This window comes from Zosterops lateralis (genome assembly GCF_965231275.1).
Source record: "Zosterops lateralis genome assembly, chromosome: 8".
NCBI lineage: Eukaryota > Metazoa > Chordata > Aves > Passeriformes > Zosteropidae > Zosterops > Zosterops lateralis.
In genome coordinates this window covers 5,879,942-5,897,602 of record NC_139768.1, presented here as the reverse complement: position 1 = coordinate 5,897,602, position 17,661 = coordinate 5,879,942, and the positions used below count along the sequence as shown (strand labels likewise).

Genomic DNA, 17,661 nt, shown 5'->3' with positions numbered 1-17,661 from the left:
GAGAAATAATTTAAACATTATCAAATATTTAAATGCAAATATTTTTAAAAAATCTAATCATGGATTTTTTTAAAATTAATCTTTAAGATGCCTTGATGAGAAGCAGTTGCCTAAAAAGATAAACATATTCTAGATACTCTACCCATTATATGAAAATATGCATTTATCATATTTATAATTACATTACTTATATTAAGGCTTGAATATCTGCTTTTAAGCAATCCTGTAAAATCCTAATTGTTATTAATTACCTACCTAAACTGACAAAAGTTGTTATCAAGGTGTGCTTTCTTTTTTGAATAGCTTTATTAGTAGTCAGGGAAAAAGAAAATACCATCTGCAGGCAGGAAGCTCAACTGCCATATAGAGCATGTAGAGTTAACATGTAGAGCAATATTAGCTTGGATAGACTTCTGATAATTTTTAATTACTATTGATTTCAAGTTCCCTACAGTAGAGTTAACAGAATTTGACTAAATCAGAAAGGTTTAGAAAACTAGAATCTAGGTGACTGCCTGGACAAAAAAAAACAAACTTGAGAAGGTAAATTAGTATTTATGCCATTCTATATCTAACAAAGATATTAACAGTCAAATAAAAGTCTGCCATTCAATGGGATGGGACTATTATTTATTCTTAAGACTGAATTGAAAATTTAAAGGAAGGGATTAGGAAATTTATAATGCCCTCACATTACTACTGTTTAGAGCTGCATATGCTCCTGAATTGTATTCACTGCTTTAGCTCTGAGTGCAAAGTGATGAAGGGAAATGAAACTAATCTTAACAGAAAACTCCCTGTGAGGTAAAAAATCTGATACATAATTTAATGATATAGACATTTTATGACTAGTAACAAAAATTAAACAGTTGGAAGTAAGATCTTCTCATCATTTAAGCAGAGAAAGAATGCTTTGAAAATTTCCTCTGCTTCTGAAAATACTGTTTCAAGAGACCTGTCTCAGCTATGGCAGGAAGAATTAGCTCTTAATGAAAGGGTGCCATCTACATCATGTTCTAAGTTTTTTGTTATATTTAAAATAGTTTCTCTAAATTTTAAGTGATATAAAAGTTCTGTGATAGTTTTACAAAATATGAATCCAAAGTATAATTATAAAATGAATCAGCATGTATCTACTTTTCATCTCTCTCATAAAGACTGAAAGCTAAAACAAAATATCCATCATCAGTTCCCACTTCACCATTATGAAGAATTACCAGGAAGAGATTTGGATATGAGTAGAATAGAATATTTCCAATGTCAGCATCAACAAACATAATTTTAAAATGACAAATTTACATTGTTCAAAAAGAGCTTGTGCTTCTAAGTTATGTTATTCTTTTATTTTAATTCTGCACCTTTTCATTTAATAAGATGCATGGACATGCAAGTATACTTAGGAGGTGAGAAACTGAAGTTTTATTACATTACCTTTCTAGTTTGACTAGAGGATCAGAAAACCCTAAATATCTAGTTAACATATTTGAGTTGAAGAGCATAGGAACAAATAGAACAGTAAAGATATGCTGCAGGCAGCTCTGTGATTGATCAAACAGTGACTATGAAATTATCACTGGTTAATAAAGTTAGTAGATATTACTGTGAATCAGGGTTATAAGAAAATGTGACTATCTACCTTATATGCCCTCTTCATATTACATATATATTCTAAAATTCCAGCTGTTAATATCCCTTTGTTAGTATTGCTTCCTGCAATTTTAGGCTTTTTTTAATTCCCTACTATAATAATTATTGCAAACTGTTACCTGTGCAGCTTTAAGAAATATATGATTGTATCACACTGTGTTACTTTTTGTGAGATCCTCTGCATCACCTTTTGATTAAGAACTCAATCCAACTCCCACTGAAGTTAATGTAAGAATGATATGGAAGCCAAGAACAATCTGTTATTACTGTGAAAGACTGCAATATTAGCACTTTATGCAAGTAAATGACAACTGAAGTAATGGCAATATAATGTTGGCCAAACAAAATCTTTCTTAATACTGAAGACACAAAATCTGGTAAATTGTTCCACTGCTGTTACTATCACATTTTTCGTTTTTCTAGCAAGAGATTAAATTGTTCATAGACATAAGAATATCTTGTTTGCTTTACATTAGCTAATGCAGAATGAGATCTTTCAATGGAAAAGTATTTTAAGAGTCCAAAAGAGAATAAAAAATCTGACATATAGCATAAAAAATCTGACAGCAAAAAAAGAGGATTTCTTAATCAGCCTAGTGTGAACAAAAATGATATCCAATAGTATATACACCACTTCACATTTCATTTTAAAACATATTGAAGAATCCAGCAAAATCAACTATTGGGCATGGAAATACTCACAAATAGTTGTAACATTGCCTTTTCCATATCAAATGTCTAACACAGGTTTTATAGATTCTTTTAAGAAAGAAAAATTATGAAAGCTAATACTAAGTATTAAACTTTCAAAACCCCAGAAACTGTAGAATGAGTTCAATTGATAGAACTGGTTCTCCTGTGAGAAGAAGCAATTATCCTCAAAAGTGCCTTTTGGCCACTAAAAGATAATTAGTGGCCAAAAAGATGAACTAGTATGTATCACTCTAGGTTTACTACAAAGAGGAAAATCAAATTCTTCTCAGACTCAGTATTGTGGTATTTTTATTATATGACCCCTCCACATGTTGCAAAGAACATTTATAACATTTTTGTTACATAAAAATGAATATTGTTTAAACACTGATGGACAAGCTGATGGAAGATTGACTCCAATGTTCAATTGCACAAAAAAAAAAGAGCATGAAACATTTCCCATCTGTAAATTTGTACTAAAAAGTAATGATTTTCTTTTTCGTTGATGAAAGTGGCCAGCCAATTGGTAATTTAAAGGCTAAATTAATCTTTTCCTATTTCATGATGTTATTCATTTACATTTTGTCAGAGCAGATATCAATTAAATATTATGTTTACCCTGTATTTGTTTATCTTGTATCATATCTAAATTGGTTCTCTCAAACTAATTTAAATGAAATTTGTATTTTGAGAATACACATACCCATAATGAATTTTGATATCACATCTATTTTCCACTTTTCTCTTTTAAGTAGTGTAAAGCTGGACCTCTGATTAAAAGTGATACACTATAAACTCAAAAACTGTAAGCTTTTCCATAGGTAAAATCGCTCCTGGAGATGAGACTACTGCACTTTTTACTGAACATTGACACTGGGTAAATGTTAGGGAGAAAGAGGACAGAAGTAAGTCCCTTTCAGTCCTACGTGAAATGCTGCGAGGCGATGGCATGCTAATTACATTCTGAAACATTTCAAAGAACAGCTATGTTCATTCTGAGAAAAAAAAAAGCAGGCAAAAACTCTTGGCAGTGCATTTGAGAACTCCAGAAGTCGCTGGCCTTGGACGTACCTGCTCTCGCGCTTCTCCGACTTGTATTCTATGGCTATCATTAGGAGCTTCAGTTTTGCAAACACCAGCCTGCAGGAAGAGAAGAGGCCAGGAGTCAGTCTCTTTTCACAGCCAACACCACACAAGGACTGGTGCCTGTTCCCACCAGGTCGAGTGTCAATCCAGAGATGTGCTGGCTTCATTGGGGAAATTTGGGGGTAGAGAATGCTAGAGCTAGAACCCAGGTGAAGGTTAGTCTTGCATTGCTAAATATTAGAAGGCTCTGCACTAGTGGGAGACAGATTGGTTTAGTTTGTCTTCAATCATCATCGTCCACACCTGGTCCAGCAACATCCAAGGGCAACAGAATGTTAGGAACTACATTTGCGTATTGAAAATATATTGGTTGGGACATGTTCACACAGGACAGGCAGATGGAGTTACAAATAGAACTTCTGTTTTCATCTAATTCTTCACCCTACTGTTGACATCAAAAGCATGAAATTCTTCAGCAATATTGAGTGTCCCATCCTCACTGTCTCTGCACGCTCTTTGTTATCCAGACTGTATGGCAGCCTATTTACAAAAGAATCACATTCCTAGACTTGCATTTATGACAAATAACCTGAGGAAGCAGAACGTTTCATTTAATTTCAGTCTTTTAAAATGTCATTGACTGCATGAATTTTAAAAACTACACTACAAAACCTGTTCTCAAAGTCTGTATATTTCATGGGTAGCTGAATACCTTAAGCCTATCCACTGATTCAATTTCCCCTTCACAAACCAATGCAATGGACATTGTGCTGTCCTTGTCCTTTAGTACTTCAGGAAACTGAGAAGTTAGTTCTTGCAGCAATGAAAATATCTATGCACTAAACTCATTAATAAGTAACACTACATTTTAATTTTCAATGTGCTTTTAGCTATTGTGTTGGAAATTAGTTCTGTATATTAAATGTATTTCTACTTACTCACAAACTGCAGGGAAGGACAAACCCACAAAGGCACTAGACAGATATTCTGTATACATTTCATTTGCAACTCCTTCCAGGTAGTATTTCTGCCACGTATCCTCCTCAATCTAAAACCAAAGAAAGAGATGCAGAGTTCTGAGTAAAAATCACAGCTTTCTTTAAAATTTACAAACAACTGCTTAAACAAGTATAGGATTTTAACACATAAGTCAGTATGTTGTTATGGCAATTAACATCACTTATTTTTAAGGGATTTTCTAGAAAGCTGAAAAAAACCCCCAAAACAGAGTCCTTGTAGTCAGTCAATCAAGTATCATATACAAAAATAATACACTGGATACTTGTCAAGCACACTGAGCATGGGGTGAAATAAAGCTGTAGAGAGCATGAGGAAAAAAGTTTCCCAATTTTCTCTTTTTAAAAATAGTAGAATCACAGAACATTAAGGATCATTTTGTTCCAGCCCTTCCTGAGAAGGACAACTCTCACTAGACCAGGCTGCTTATGGCCTTTTCCAGCCTGGCCTTGAACACTGCCTGAACCGGCACCCACAACCTCCCTGAGCAGGCAACCTGCTCCAGTGTTCAACTACTCTCACAGTAAAGAATTCCTTCCAGGTTTCTCCTGGACCAAAAAATCTCAAGTTTTCAAATTTCAGTATTCCAGAGCAATTTTGAGAAGACTTAATATGGTATTTATATAAGTTTGCATTTTTATCCCAAAATTAAGATAATTAATTTAGGATTCATCAATCTTTTTCTCATGTTAAACTAGCCCAAAGGCACTCTTTCGAAAAAATGCTCTAAAGAACAGGAGGATGGTAACTTCTTAAGAAACCCTGGTGAAATATAAGTTAAAATGATTTTCCCTATTTTTTTTTTTGTTTTGTTGTTTTGTTTGTTGGCGGTTTTTTTGTAGGGTTCAGGTTTTTTGATTTGTTTGGGTTTTGCCTTTTTTTGTTTGATTTTGTGGTTTTTTGGTTGGCTTTTTTTTTATTGTTGTTTTATTCTCTCCTCCTGTTGACAGGCTGCCAAGTAATCAGTTACTTTAGTTCTGGAGATGTAAACGACTGCAAGAATAAATTGCAATATGGAGATGTTCCAAATCATATACAGCCTGACAAGTGGGCTGCAAACAATCAGGAGAAATTTCTTCCACAGAAATTGTTTTACCATTCAGAGGCCATGTGGGATGGTAAAAGGAATTTGCATTGTGTTATTCCCCACCACACACAGAGAAGCCATATCACATTTTTTTTATAACCCTTTTATTTATAGGAAGCTTGCAAATGTTGCTGATCAGCAACTCTATATACAGAAGAGAGATAAAGTGCAGGCTTGGTAAAAAACTAAGAGTAATGATAGCAAGGGCATGTTTGTAACTCTTGGTCTATTTTGTGGCTTTTTCTTAGATTGACACCACCTGGGGTTGGGAAAAAACATATAAATACATTACATATTTCCCTTTCTACTTTCTTCCCCTGCTTTCTTTTCTTCAGGCAGATGGTTTTGATTTGGAGGAAGGAACTCCAGATCAGACCTATAGTTAAATATTCACCCTTAGTCAAGGACCAAGAAAGGACTGGAAAAAGCCAAATATTCACAAAGCAATGATCAAGCTCCATAGATACCACTTACTGTTAAATTAAACTTCATTTAGTGATTGGAGTGTTTAAGATATGATCTGTTAGGATACCACAAAATGTAGATTATAGAAATTAGAGAATTGCTGATATTTAAGGTGCTATGAAATACAATTTTAACAGTTGACTAAAGATGATTTTTCTGTTTTATCTCCACTTGAACCATGACATTTTCCCAGTGATTTCATTCCCAGTGACTGAGACAGATGGTCACCTGCCTGGTATCTTTTGCAAGGAAAAATACTTTAGGAGTCATTATGCTCTTGACTACTTTAGCCCTTTGTGATGATATTTTGAAGTTTTGGTAACTGATGGAACCGATCCAGAATGGGCCATACCACCACAAAAACTTCAATCTGTATCTTCCTGATTCCTCTCGAGTACTGCAAACACGATTGATTATCTCTCCCTGACTAAGTCACACTGCAATTTTGTCTCCTGATAGCCATGAAACAAATTATCAACTGCTTCAATAGCCTATATGAAGAATAGCTGGAAAATTGCAGAGGGCAGTCCAAGAAAAGAAATGCAATTTTCATCTGAATCTTTTTTTAAGTCACAATACGCCTATGCTCTCCTCTATCTTATATATAGATACAATATTGTTATCAGCAAATATATTTACATATTACAAGCAATTCCTAGTGAGACATGGTGACAGAGACATGAAAAAAATGATGTAGCTCTTGCAAGCACAACCATTAGTATTGTCAGAAGAAAATTAAAACCTCTAAAATACCCAGCCCTACACCCAGCAGTGTAATTATCAGGAGCTCTGTAGCTCCAGAAGATCTATCTTGCTCATAGCATTTGCTTTTCAGTTTAATGACATAAATAGTCACAGGAAAGAGATTGAGTGGATCTGAACCTGATCATGCTATATAATCTCTTGTGCCAAGATCTAAGTATCACTATCAAGGCAGAGAACAAATGCCAGAGTTGCAGTGTGACCTAGGATTTTTCATTGCATTCTGCAAAGGAAAGGATGGTGGATATACAATTCCTTTATAGCACAATGAAAGCAGATGTAAAGTCTGCTCCTTAGCATTGAATAAGATCAGCTCATGAGCTCACCACCACAGAAAGAGCACAAAACAGGACCAAGCCTTTGAGGATGTTTAATGCTACAATTCTCTATCTCAAACAATACAGATGAGCTCCATCCAGCTGGCCTTAGACACCCCTAGGTATGAGGCAACCACCACTTCTCTGGGAAACTTGTTGGAGTGCCTTACCATCCTCACAGTAACACTTTCATCCTAACACCTAATCCAATCCTGCCTCCTGCGAGTTTTAAACTCTAACCCTTTGTCCCAACTCAATGTGACCTTGAGTATTTTTGATTGGTAGTTGGAAAAGGAGTGTATATTGAAAGCAATGTAGTTAAAATATTTCCTGCCATTCACTTATAATGCCCTTTCAGTCCACCCAAATTGCTTGAGTGAATGTCTAATTTTGTTATGGCTTTGCAGATGGATATCTAAATCTGACAGAAAAGTAAATGGCTAAAAGCAGTTCTTATGATCATATCACAGAGTGACGCTTCTTAGATTTACATTCTTATAATTGCATTTCCTTAATTATTATAAATTATCAATTACCTCTTTACCCAACTCCATTGGCTGCTGAAATCAAAGCTAACAAATATTCTTAGTACTATGAAGAATTTACAATCTCAGTCAAATATTTCCACAGCTTTCTGTATGTAAGGATGATTTTCAAAATTTGTATAAAAAGAGAATATTTTATAAAACATCAAATATGCTAATTAAGATTAGTTCTAATTATAAATGAGATTTATGCAATTTTCCTCATTAACAGTAATGTAGAATTTTGTAGTGGGTCAAGGCAGAGAGAGTATCTTTGAAATATAATGATATCTAATTATTTTTTAGATTCTGGCCTTGATGGATTTGAACTGAAAGGCATGCAGGCTCTACTCCTAATAGTTTTAGATATTCAAAACAGGGCAAGATCTCTATCCAGTCAGGAGGCAAAGCATAGACTGGTGTTGATCTGTTCAAATGACTGAGTGAAAATGCAGCCCCATGGTAGACTTTAGCCCAAGACAAATACACTTATCACAAGGACTGATATTATGTGTACAAAGCAAACAGTTTTAAACCACAACAGATTTTAATTCCTAGAATCAAAGATTTTAAAACATGACAGTCAGGAAGATTTTTGCATGATCTTTGAAGATAAATGTATTTAGTAAAAGGCTACATTTATGATTTGATCTAGCTCCTGAGAGGAGGATCATGTAATCAGTTTATTATGCAGCTTCCTGAAGAACCTCATAATAAATCAAAACTTTTCATTTCCTTCTCGCTCCCCTTTTAAAGCCCTCCTACATGTCAAGGAATTCACTGTTCATACTCCAGTTCCACACCTTAGAACAGTCCAAGGCTGCCTAGGTGGTCAAAAAACAAATAGCAAACAAGTTGATGTGTTCCATCAGTGTAGGTAAGCACCCAACTGATATAAATCTGTGTGGCTTTATTATGTCTCTCCTTCAGCCTGAACTAGAAAGGAATGTAAAATGGGCATTGCATATGTGTAGGTGTGAGCAAAAGCTGCCAAAAGAGCCCACAAAACATTCCTGCTCTCAAAACAGCTTAGAGGATAACACAGACAGCTCTAGATAATTTTCAGATCTGGAATGAGGTGTATTGGCTGTTTTACCTATAGAGCAAAGAAAAAATTAATTTAGCTCTGGACTTGTGTTACACTTGAGTACCACATTCCACATTTTATTAATTTACACAACAATTCCAGCTTGGCTTGTCAGTTGTAGATTGACTTGTAGGATTGTACACAGGGACAGAATTTGATCACCTCTGCCTATTATTCTATGTATCTGCTTTTAGCAATGTTTTCATACAGACAAACTTCTGGTATGCACTTGCTAATTCAAACAACACAGAATTTGCAGTACAGCAGTGTTTCCACCTTTTTCTGAGAGTGTGCGAGTTAATAAATAGTCCAAATTCCTTTTTTAATACAACAGTAACAGTCTCTGTAATAAAAAGACTGGATTATTAAAATACAGTTTACAGGTGTAAAGCTTTGTGGTTGTTTTTTTTTTTTTTCCTTAGCATATAGTTTGGTGCAATCTATCTGTCTTTTAAGTGTTTGAGGAACATTAATATTTTGAGCTGATTTCCTTTTTGTTCAGTTTGGTGCCAAAAAGAATATAAACGATTTCATATGAAATTACATTGTTAAAACCGAAAGGAAAATATTAGGAACAAATATAATATTTTGAGGTTTCTGAGTTTGTTTTACTTTTAACACTGAGCAGATTGTTTACACAAATAATTTTGCTGTAAAGTAACACATAATGAGTTAAATGTGTGCAATGTCACTATCAATCATGTTCATTTGTGTTTGACTGACCAAACATTTATGGCACATTAAATCACTTTCTAATCACCCTATGGAGGTGGAACAAACACACATTTCAAACTTTCATTAAAAAATACTGAAGTTTCTGTACATTTTCCTGGCAATCTTCTGACTGGTGAGAGACTCCACTAATAATGTTTACCCAAGGAATTTATGAAGGTCTGACAGTATTTAAATTGAGCGCTCTTCATGAAAAGGGGTGAAAGTTTTTTAGGGAATGAATATATTTTTCTTCAATAGTCCTCTTTAGCATCCCTAATCAACGCTCTGCTATAATGTAATGCTGATTCACAGCCACTATTCAATAAGTTTTCAAGTTTTTAGAGTTAGACAGACATGAGAAAGAACATCATTTCAGCTAAATAAACCTTTTGTTATCAGCACATAAACGTGTCTCAAATCTTGTACATTTATTCGGCAATTCTTGTACATTTATTCAGATTTTGATATACTCAGAGATCTCAGGAAGTGAAGATGTGCATTTTACTTGCCTAGAAAATTCACTCTTAATTATGTGGCAAACATATTTTTAACCAGTACCAGCAGAGTATTGCAATCTTAATGCACATTCTTATGGTCTTTTTCCCTTCCAGTGCCATGTGAAGATGACATTTGAAGTCACACAAGTTAAGGTATATCTGTACATTACTCTGTTTGTAACTGTATATAATCAGACACAAGAGAAAAACTGACAATGACAGCTTCCCCCAAATTAAATTCATTGCTATTTTTATGCATATTCTGTTTACAGAGGGATACTCAGATGTAATTTGAGTAACACTTTGCAAAGCTGAGCCTTCAGCTTAAAACTGTTCATCAATGAGATTCAAACTGTAACTGTACTAGAACTATTATGAAAATGTATTATAAAATAAGAAAACATAGGTGGCTAAGTTAATGGCAGATATATCTTCTGGAAATACAGCACCTGTATGTATCCAGGTTTTGACTTCTTTGAATGCTTTTAGATAAAAATCCAGGCCACAAAGGTGTGTGATTCTAGTACAGTTCCCCCACATTCAGACATTTTTACACTTTATAATTTCGTGAATCTCTCCACTTTCTCATGTTTAAAATCAGTATTAAAATAGCCTGAATTAAGACTGAGGCTTCTGAAGATACCCACATACTTGGATGTCCTTATGAGAAAACTGACCCCTTCTGATTTCGGAAGGGACAGAAGGTGAGCAAAATTTTCACATGTACTCTGGTGCCAATACAGAGTTCATACAACAGGCTGCCTCAGTAATTTGCACACATCAGTGTGACTGTTGTAAATGTCTGAGACTCCTGAGAGTCCTGGGTTATCACAACAGGCAAGAGAGAGAGAGAGACAGGACTGACTGGCAAGGAGAATGATGTTCACAAGAGATACAGTTTTCTTCTGGGATATAGGTAGAAAGGATTAATATCCAAATGGCCACATGCTGGCGAGTCACAGATTCTGGGTTTGCTGAAGTAAAACAACTTTCTTTTTATGTTTCTTTCAGTAGTTTATTTTCTTCAGAACATGAATAAAGATTAAGATATTGTAAGTGCAAGCAGTAAAGTGCAAAGTCCAAACCTGTTTCCATATTGAAAACTGGCCTTTTTTGATTAAATGCAATAGTATGAAATATTTTTGACACATGGGAGCCTACTTTCTTCTAAGGATAACTTCACAATAATGGCAGGACTTTATAAGAAGCAAATAAAGACTCACTGTCCTGCAGCAACATCTGCATCTCTAAGAGAACAATCCTGGCTTTGTCATCTGAGGAATGAGGATATTTTTATTTTTAGCTTACTTGCACAAGCGACTTGAGGTGGACCATGGCTAACTTTTTACTCCAGTGTTTCCCATCCCATTAGTAACACCCATGAGAGTGGAAACTGCCCATCTTTTATGTCTGGAATCAGGGTCTCTGAAATGCAGCAGGAAGGATGCAATGATTGCTGCAATCAAGGCCTTGGTCCAGTGAACCAGTACAGCTGCCACAGAAGTCTAACCGGGTTAAAATTTTGCAAAGTCCAAAAGAGCTCTTAGACTGAAGAGAAACAAATACATGAATGATGTGGGAATTTTGGGCCTCAGTTCTAACACATGTTCCTTATTTACTCACAGTCAGAGGTTCACTAGGCTCTTGATGTAAAAGACCAAAATGACCAGTCCCTTTGTTGCTACATGGGACTTAGATAAATCATTTTTTTGTTTTAGCAGCACCAACTTTTCTCATAGACAAACATGTGGTTTGCCTGAAATCAAGCAAGAACACAAAATGCCAGAAACATCTCCCTGGAAATGGATGATGATTTGGAAAATATTTTAAAGGCCAGACACTTGCCACAGGTTGATAGAACCTGGCTTATTGCCCACTTTTTGGCAAAAAAACATAGCATAGAAGCGTGTGCTGGTTTTTTTAGTCTGACAAAAATCTGTTAACGTCCTTCTATCTGTTTCACATTTGAGTCATGTTCTCTACTCCAATCTCTGACAACCTGGATTGCAGACTAACATGTTCTAAGGAGACAAGGCATTACCTTTATGAATGATCTCATAGAGAAGAGGTTGGCTAACATTGTTGAAAGGCCCGGTGCCAGGCAGCTCTGGGCTATGAAGCCCAGCTTCAGCTCAGCAAGACAGATTGCATCATCCCCTTCTTTCCAGTTCCAGCTTGGGATATTTAGGAGATGGGCCTGGAAAACAAACAAACAGAATATCCCGCAGGTGAAGAACCAGAAATAGAAGACAGCAGTGAATCATTTTCTCTGTTAATGCCTTGACTTTTTCTGAGTACGCAGAAGCACTTCAAGTGTTTCAGAGCCTTATTTTCTGCTAAGAAATGTTCCACTCTTACCTACTAGAGATAAAATCCTACATTTCTCAAGACACACTGGCTGTGGCACTCTGTCAGGTCCATCCTCACACCTGAACAAGCAGGATATTGTAAAGCTTTCCTTCCCTTCTGCATGTTCCTTTTACAGCACTTTGAGCTACTGTCTGACTGATAAGGAACACACATAATATACAGGAAGGTAATATAACTCAGATTACAACTTATGTGAAGCTCCACCCTTTAAAGGATACTATAATTTCAAAATGTATATACAACATCTTCTATCTTTTCTATTTAATTTCTGTGAATATTTCAACAGTGAAAATCCATTTTTTTTCTAAGAATGCTATTTATAAGGACAGAATGAAGAAAATAACTGAGCAAGATACACCTGCAGTATTGAAACTGATCACTTAGATAAGTATAAATATTGTTCAGTTATTGGCATAACTCGGTTGTATTTTCTCTGACATGTAATTTACAGGTTTACACAGATACAAGGAAGCACAGAGTCTTTCCTTCTTGTTTTTCTCCCTATGTTAATTCCACAGTTCAGCACTTTGATAAAAGCTATTCTTGAAGACATAACCACTGGAATAGCAAACATAGTGCAGTATTGAAAAAAATTCCCCTCTGTGGCCGCTTAAAAGCAGAGGAAAACCTTGTTTTCATTCTATAAAAAGACAGGCTTCTTCCATATCATATGGGAAGAGGACACAACAACTACCTAAGTTGCTCTTGTTCTAGCAAGAGGTTACAGGTATAAGGAGTTGTTATCAAACCTTCCTAGTACCAGATTTATTGTGTATTTCATCAAATGAAAGTTTCCCCAGTCGAGCTTCTTTTCACACACTGGGCAGTGGTTGATTCTTTCAGAGCTAATAAAGAAGCAGGTCAGTACTGTGTTATCTGATATATCCTTCCTTACCCTGTTAGTCAGCAGTTCATGGACTTCCTAATCTCAAGACTGAATAAATTGACTTCACAGTGTTTAAGGGTCACAAAATTACCATCAAGAATTTTTTCAAATTTCTTTCCAAAATGGATTTATAATTTTGAACTTCACAATGTTCTTAGAACTGAATTTCACAACTGAGCTATGTTTCATATTAAAAAAAAACCACATAAATTTATGTATTTTGTACCTACTGCTTGGCAATTTCAGGTCTACATGGTTGTGCCAGAATCAAAAAATCACAATAACCTCCAATAAGACAATAAGAGCAGAACTGAAGTGGTGAAAGGTTATCTGGAATCAATTACAACTGTGGACACTGTAGCTTTGAGAATCAGATCCTGGGCAACTAATAAATGGCAAGAGTTTGATAAAGTCCCTTGCATATATAAATAAAACTAAACTACTTTGTAACTGGATTACATGACAAGGTTTATTAAGACATTTTAGTTGGGAAAGAAAAATGCTTGCTGTTACTGGAACTAGGAAAATTATGTGTGAGTAGTGTATGTAGTAAAAAACTCTGAGAAGAAACACTGGCCATCCCATTACCTTATTGTGGTACTGCAACATCTGAGTGATAATTCTTATCTTCGGATGGTAATTCTTTATGGAAATAACTCTGAAAAGGAAAAAATATTAAAATAACTTTTAACTGATAGAGTATTTAGATAATGCATGCAAACACCTCTATTTTACTGTATTGTCAAGACCCAAAATTAAAACTGTACCCCCTTATTCATCTGCCTGTAAAGCAAACTGATTAATGTCAGGCCTTTGAAATATTTACACAGAGTCAAACTGAGGTAAGAAGTAGTGGCCAGTACTAGAGAGCAATAAGCCCCAGGAAATATTCAGTTGAATGGTTTGCTCTTATGGAATTTGCAGAAAAAAGAGACTTGTTTTAGCAGCTCTGTTCAGATCCTCATTCTGTGAAGAAAATAATGGAGTTGGGATTGTTACATCATGCTCACTGATTATCTCTGTGACTTTGAATCAACATACTCAATTAAATTTTCCAATGATAAATGCCTGAAAAAATTGATATCTTTATGCCTCATCACATATTATTTATTTATAGCTGCTAGAGATTCATAATATCTAAATACCTTGAATAAGGATTTTTTGTTACACATGCAAATACATTTAATTTTGATGGATTAATCCAAAGATCAATATAAAAACTGATAGCTGAATGGTGAATTTATAAAACATGGGGCTATTTTCATAGTCTGCACATTTTCTGCATTCTAAATTACTTAATGAATCTTAGATATATTCAACTGTGTACAGATTTTAAGTGGCTGGAAAGAAAATGCTTGAAAAACGCATGAATTGATAATGTGCTATAAAAAAAGCACTGAGCAAAATTAAAGAGATGAACAGCCAAAAAAAAAAAAAAAAAAAAAGTCTTGTATTTAAAAGCTAAAGGTGGAAAAAGAAGATAAAACACTGAAAAAAAATCAGACTTATCATGGAATCATCAATCTCAGAAGACTGAATGCCATAAGTGTTCACATTGGTGTTTTGTACAAAGTATCTTGTAAACTACTCGTCTGGGTTGTGCTTTTAAGCATATCTTAGCTAGAACAGGAAACATTAAAAAAATTGCATTCTTTTAACAAGTCTCTTCTAATATTACATTTCTTCAATTCTTTAATTATACGTTCATTTGTTAAATTAAATTTTGAGAAAACACATGAGAATTCCATTCTCGCATTAAAATTTTTGCATTTTATTACATTAAATGTATTAAATCAACTAATAAAGCATCAATCTGTGACTGGAATATTTTTAATGTATTTATGCAATCAATGCCAAAATAAAGTTTCTTGCATTGCAACTCAAACCATGTTTGTAAAATGAAACTAGGTATAATTTAGCCTTGTGTCTTTCTCAAAGAGCTACATCTTTGCACATAGTGGTAGTTTTCCAGAAGAGCAATTTTAGCAGCATTTTTTTATTTCTCCCTTTCCTTCAGTACACAGCATGCAAACATCTGAAAAGCCAGTAAAATGAGTCTATACCCCTGGCCAATCCAACACTACAGAACTTTTAATCAATAACTGACTGAGATTTTAATTTTATAAAGGAGACTGGTCTCATTAAAACTAGGACTGTATGAAGAAAACAAAAAATGGAATGGCTTAGGTTTGTTGTAACTCTAGCTGCCATCTACTGACTGACTTTTTCATCTCCTCGCTCCAGAGACTACAAAGGGAAAGCAGGAGGAGATCTGGTGGTCCCTAATGTCATAAATGCCTTGTCAATCAAAGCAATGATTGGTTTTCAGTGTAAAAAAAGCAGGATGGAGACAGGAGATAACTCCCTTTCATACTTTGCAGCCCCCTGAGCAGGGCATTACTTGTAGGAGCAGATGCACCAATGAAGCACTGAAGGCACTGACAGCAGCCCCTGCAGTGCATGCACTTTTGCCATGTATTGTTGCAACAACCTCACTGCATTCCCCTTCCTCTCTGCATTCAGCTAGGAACACTCAAACCCTAACTCCTGCAAAATGACTGAGTGCCAAAGCCTGTGCTCCAAGTGCCTCTTCTGACACTCTAAAGACAGGTTAAACAGCTGAGCTAGGAATTTTTGGTATTCTAACCTCTGGACTTCTGTGAGGATCTTTTAATTTGTCCTCTAAAAGAAAAAAAAATCCTACCATGTGTTTGAAGTGCAACAGATCAGATATAAAATTAGCTAATCAGAGTTAAGAAGCAAAAAGCTAATAAAAACTATGGAGTTTACCTCATAATATTGGAGGCATCTTCAGCATCTGGGTCAGCGCAGTATTTATTGGCAAGGATTAGGCACGCATCTGCTGACTCTATCTGAGACACCAAAGAAAAAGGAAACACATAAAGCAATGTCTCTTTCCAGCTCTTCTTTCCTCATAAACTATCAGGGAATCCAACACTGGCTGCACGAGTGTGTCAGTTCTCAATACTGCTAATCAAAAACATTTCTAGGCTAACATGAGTTCATGCCAGTGATTACGACCACTCTCATGTACACAGAGAACTTCTTGAAGCTTGCTTGCGATGATCAGAGCAGGTCAGCAGTTCAATTGACAACTCTTACTTTGTATCAGCTGAGCCACAAAGGTGGGAACGTTAATCTTTTGTAATCAGATACTGGAACTTAGGCTTCTAAATTCATGGGAAGTTCCTGTTACATCAGTACAGTCCTTCCAGAGTCCTGCAGCTCTGTTTGGGAATTTAAGTACCTTCCTATTCAGGACAGGAAGAGGTGGCTGAACTGATTTAGAATCTGAGCACCAGATATAGAAAGCAAGAGGAGGACAACTGATCTACCCATAGACTACTAGATTCACACAAACCTGAGCTTTACAGAACTCAAAGCAGATGACAAAAGTATTTTCCAGTGTATACAACCAAATATCAACACAAAGAAGGGTGGAATACAGAACACAAAAGAAGAACACACGATTTTATGGTCATAATTAGAACATGCTCTGATGAACTGAAACGGTGTGCACTGGGCTACAAAAAGCTTAAGCAATTTCTGCAGTCAAAGTGGACAAAAAACATGATTAGTACTCCAGTAAGTGTTAATAACACTGTACTAAAATATTCTTGGCTTAAGTAGCCAGTTTACATTCCATTGGGGAGAAAAAGAAACAAAAAAAGTTAGTGATGTATCTCACGACTTGATTTTTCTTTAATTTTCTTTTTTATAAGCTTCATGCTTTAAGAGAACAAAACAATTTACCCTTTAGAAATTCTAGAAAATAAATATCTAAGTAAAACTAACTAATTTAATCTACTAAAAATCTCAACTTGCACTTTTCTTTCTAGACAACAGAAAAAGGGGTCGGGGGGTGAAAAAAATATTTTTTTAATTGTTCTGGTAAGTTAAGACAAAAGCATTTTAAGCAATTACTGTAAGACTGCATCTTGCTATATCAAACGTTAATGCAAAATACACTTTTGAATGAAACATTCATGAAAACTTCATGAAGAGTGCAATGGAATGGCAGACAATCTATTCTTAAGTCATTGTTGCTGTAGCTTTAAAGATCTAAAGGACATCAGAAGAAAAGATTTACTAGAATAGATATAATTTATTACTTAAGATAAAAGAGATGGAAAAACATTCTTTTGGGGTTACATGAATGAGGGCTTCAGTGGCTTTTTTTTCCAAATAATGCAAGGAGTACTTAGAAAAAGGTCAGTTAGCAGGAGAAGAGAACAACAGAGCTGTTACCTTCACTCTCGCCAGGTCATGGGGATTAAGGACTGAACCCTGATAAAATTCCACCTGAGTGAAGTGTCGCTTAAAAAGAGCTTCCAGCTCAAGGTTAGGGGAGATACTGCATTGGAAAGAGAAGAAACCACAAGAGCAAATGAGAAGTCAGTTTCCATAACTGTTCCACTTCCTGCATTTACAAACCCACCCATATATTTATTTAAGATATTCAGACTTCTGTGGTGTGGAAACAGCACG

General features: G+C 35.3%; 1 protein-coding gene across 6 annotated transcripts in view; it reads right to left on the bottom strand.

Annotated features, from left to right (window-relative positions):
* Positions 1-17,661, bottom strand: part of KCNMA1 (potassium calcium-activated channel subfamily M alpha 1) — a 412,932-nt gene that overhangs the window by 110,915 nt on the left and 284,356 nt on the right. For all 6 annotated transcript variants that reach the window (XM_083866064.1, XM_083866060.1, XM_083866061.1 and 3 more), the window contains exons 11-16: positions 17,422-17,527; positions 15,943-16,025; positions 13,741-13,810; positions 11,938-12,093; positions 4,365-4,474; positions 3,412-3,480 (exon numbers count right to left, since the gene is read on the bottom strand). In XM_083866064.1, coding sequence (XP_083722190.1) covers positions 3,412-3,480; positions 4,365-4,474; positions 11,938-12,093; positions 13,741-13,810; positions 15,943-16,025; positions 17,422-17,527 — 594 coding nt within the window. The remainder of the gene's footprint in view (positions 1-3,411; positions 3,481-4,364; positions 4,475-11,937; positions 12,094-13,740; positions 13,811-15,942; positions 16,026-17,421; positions 17,528-17,661) is intronic.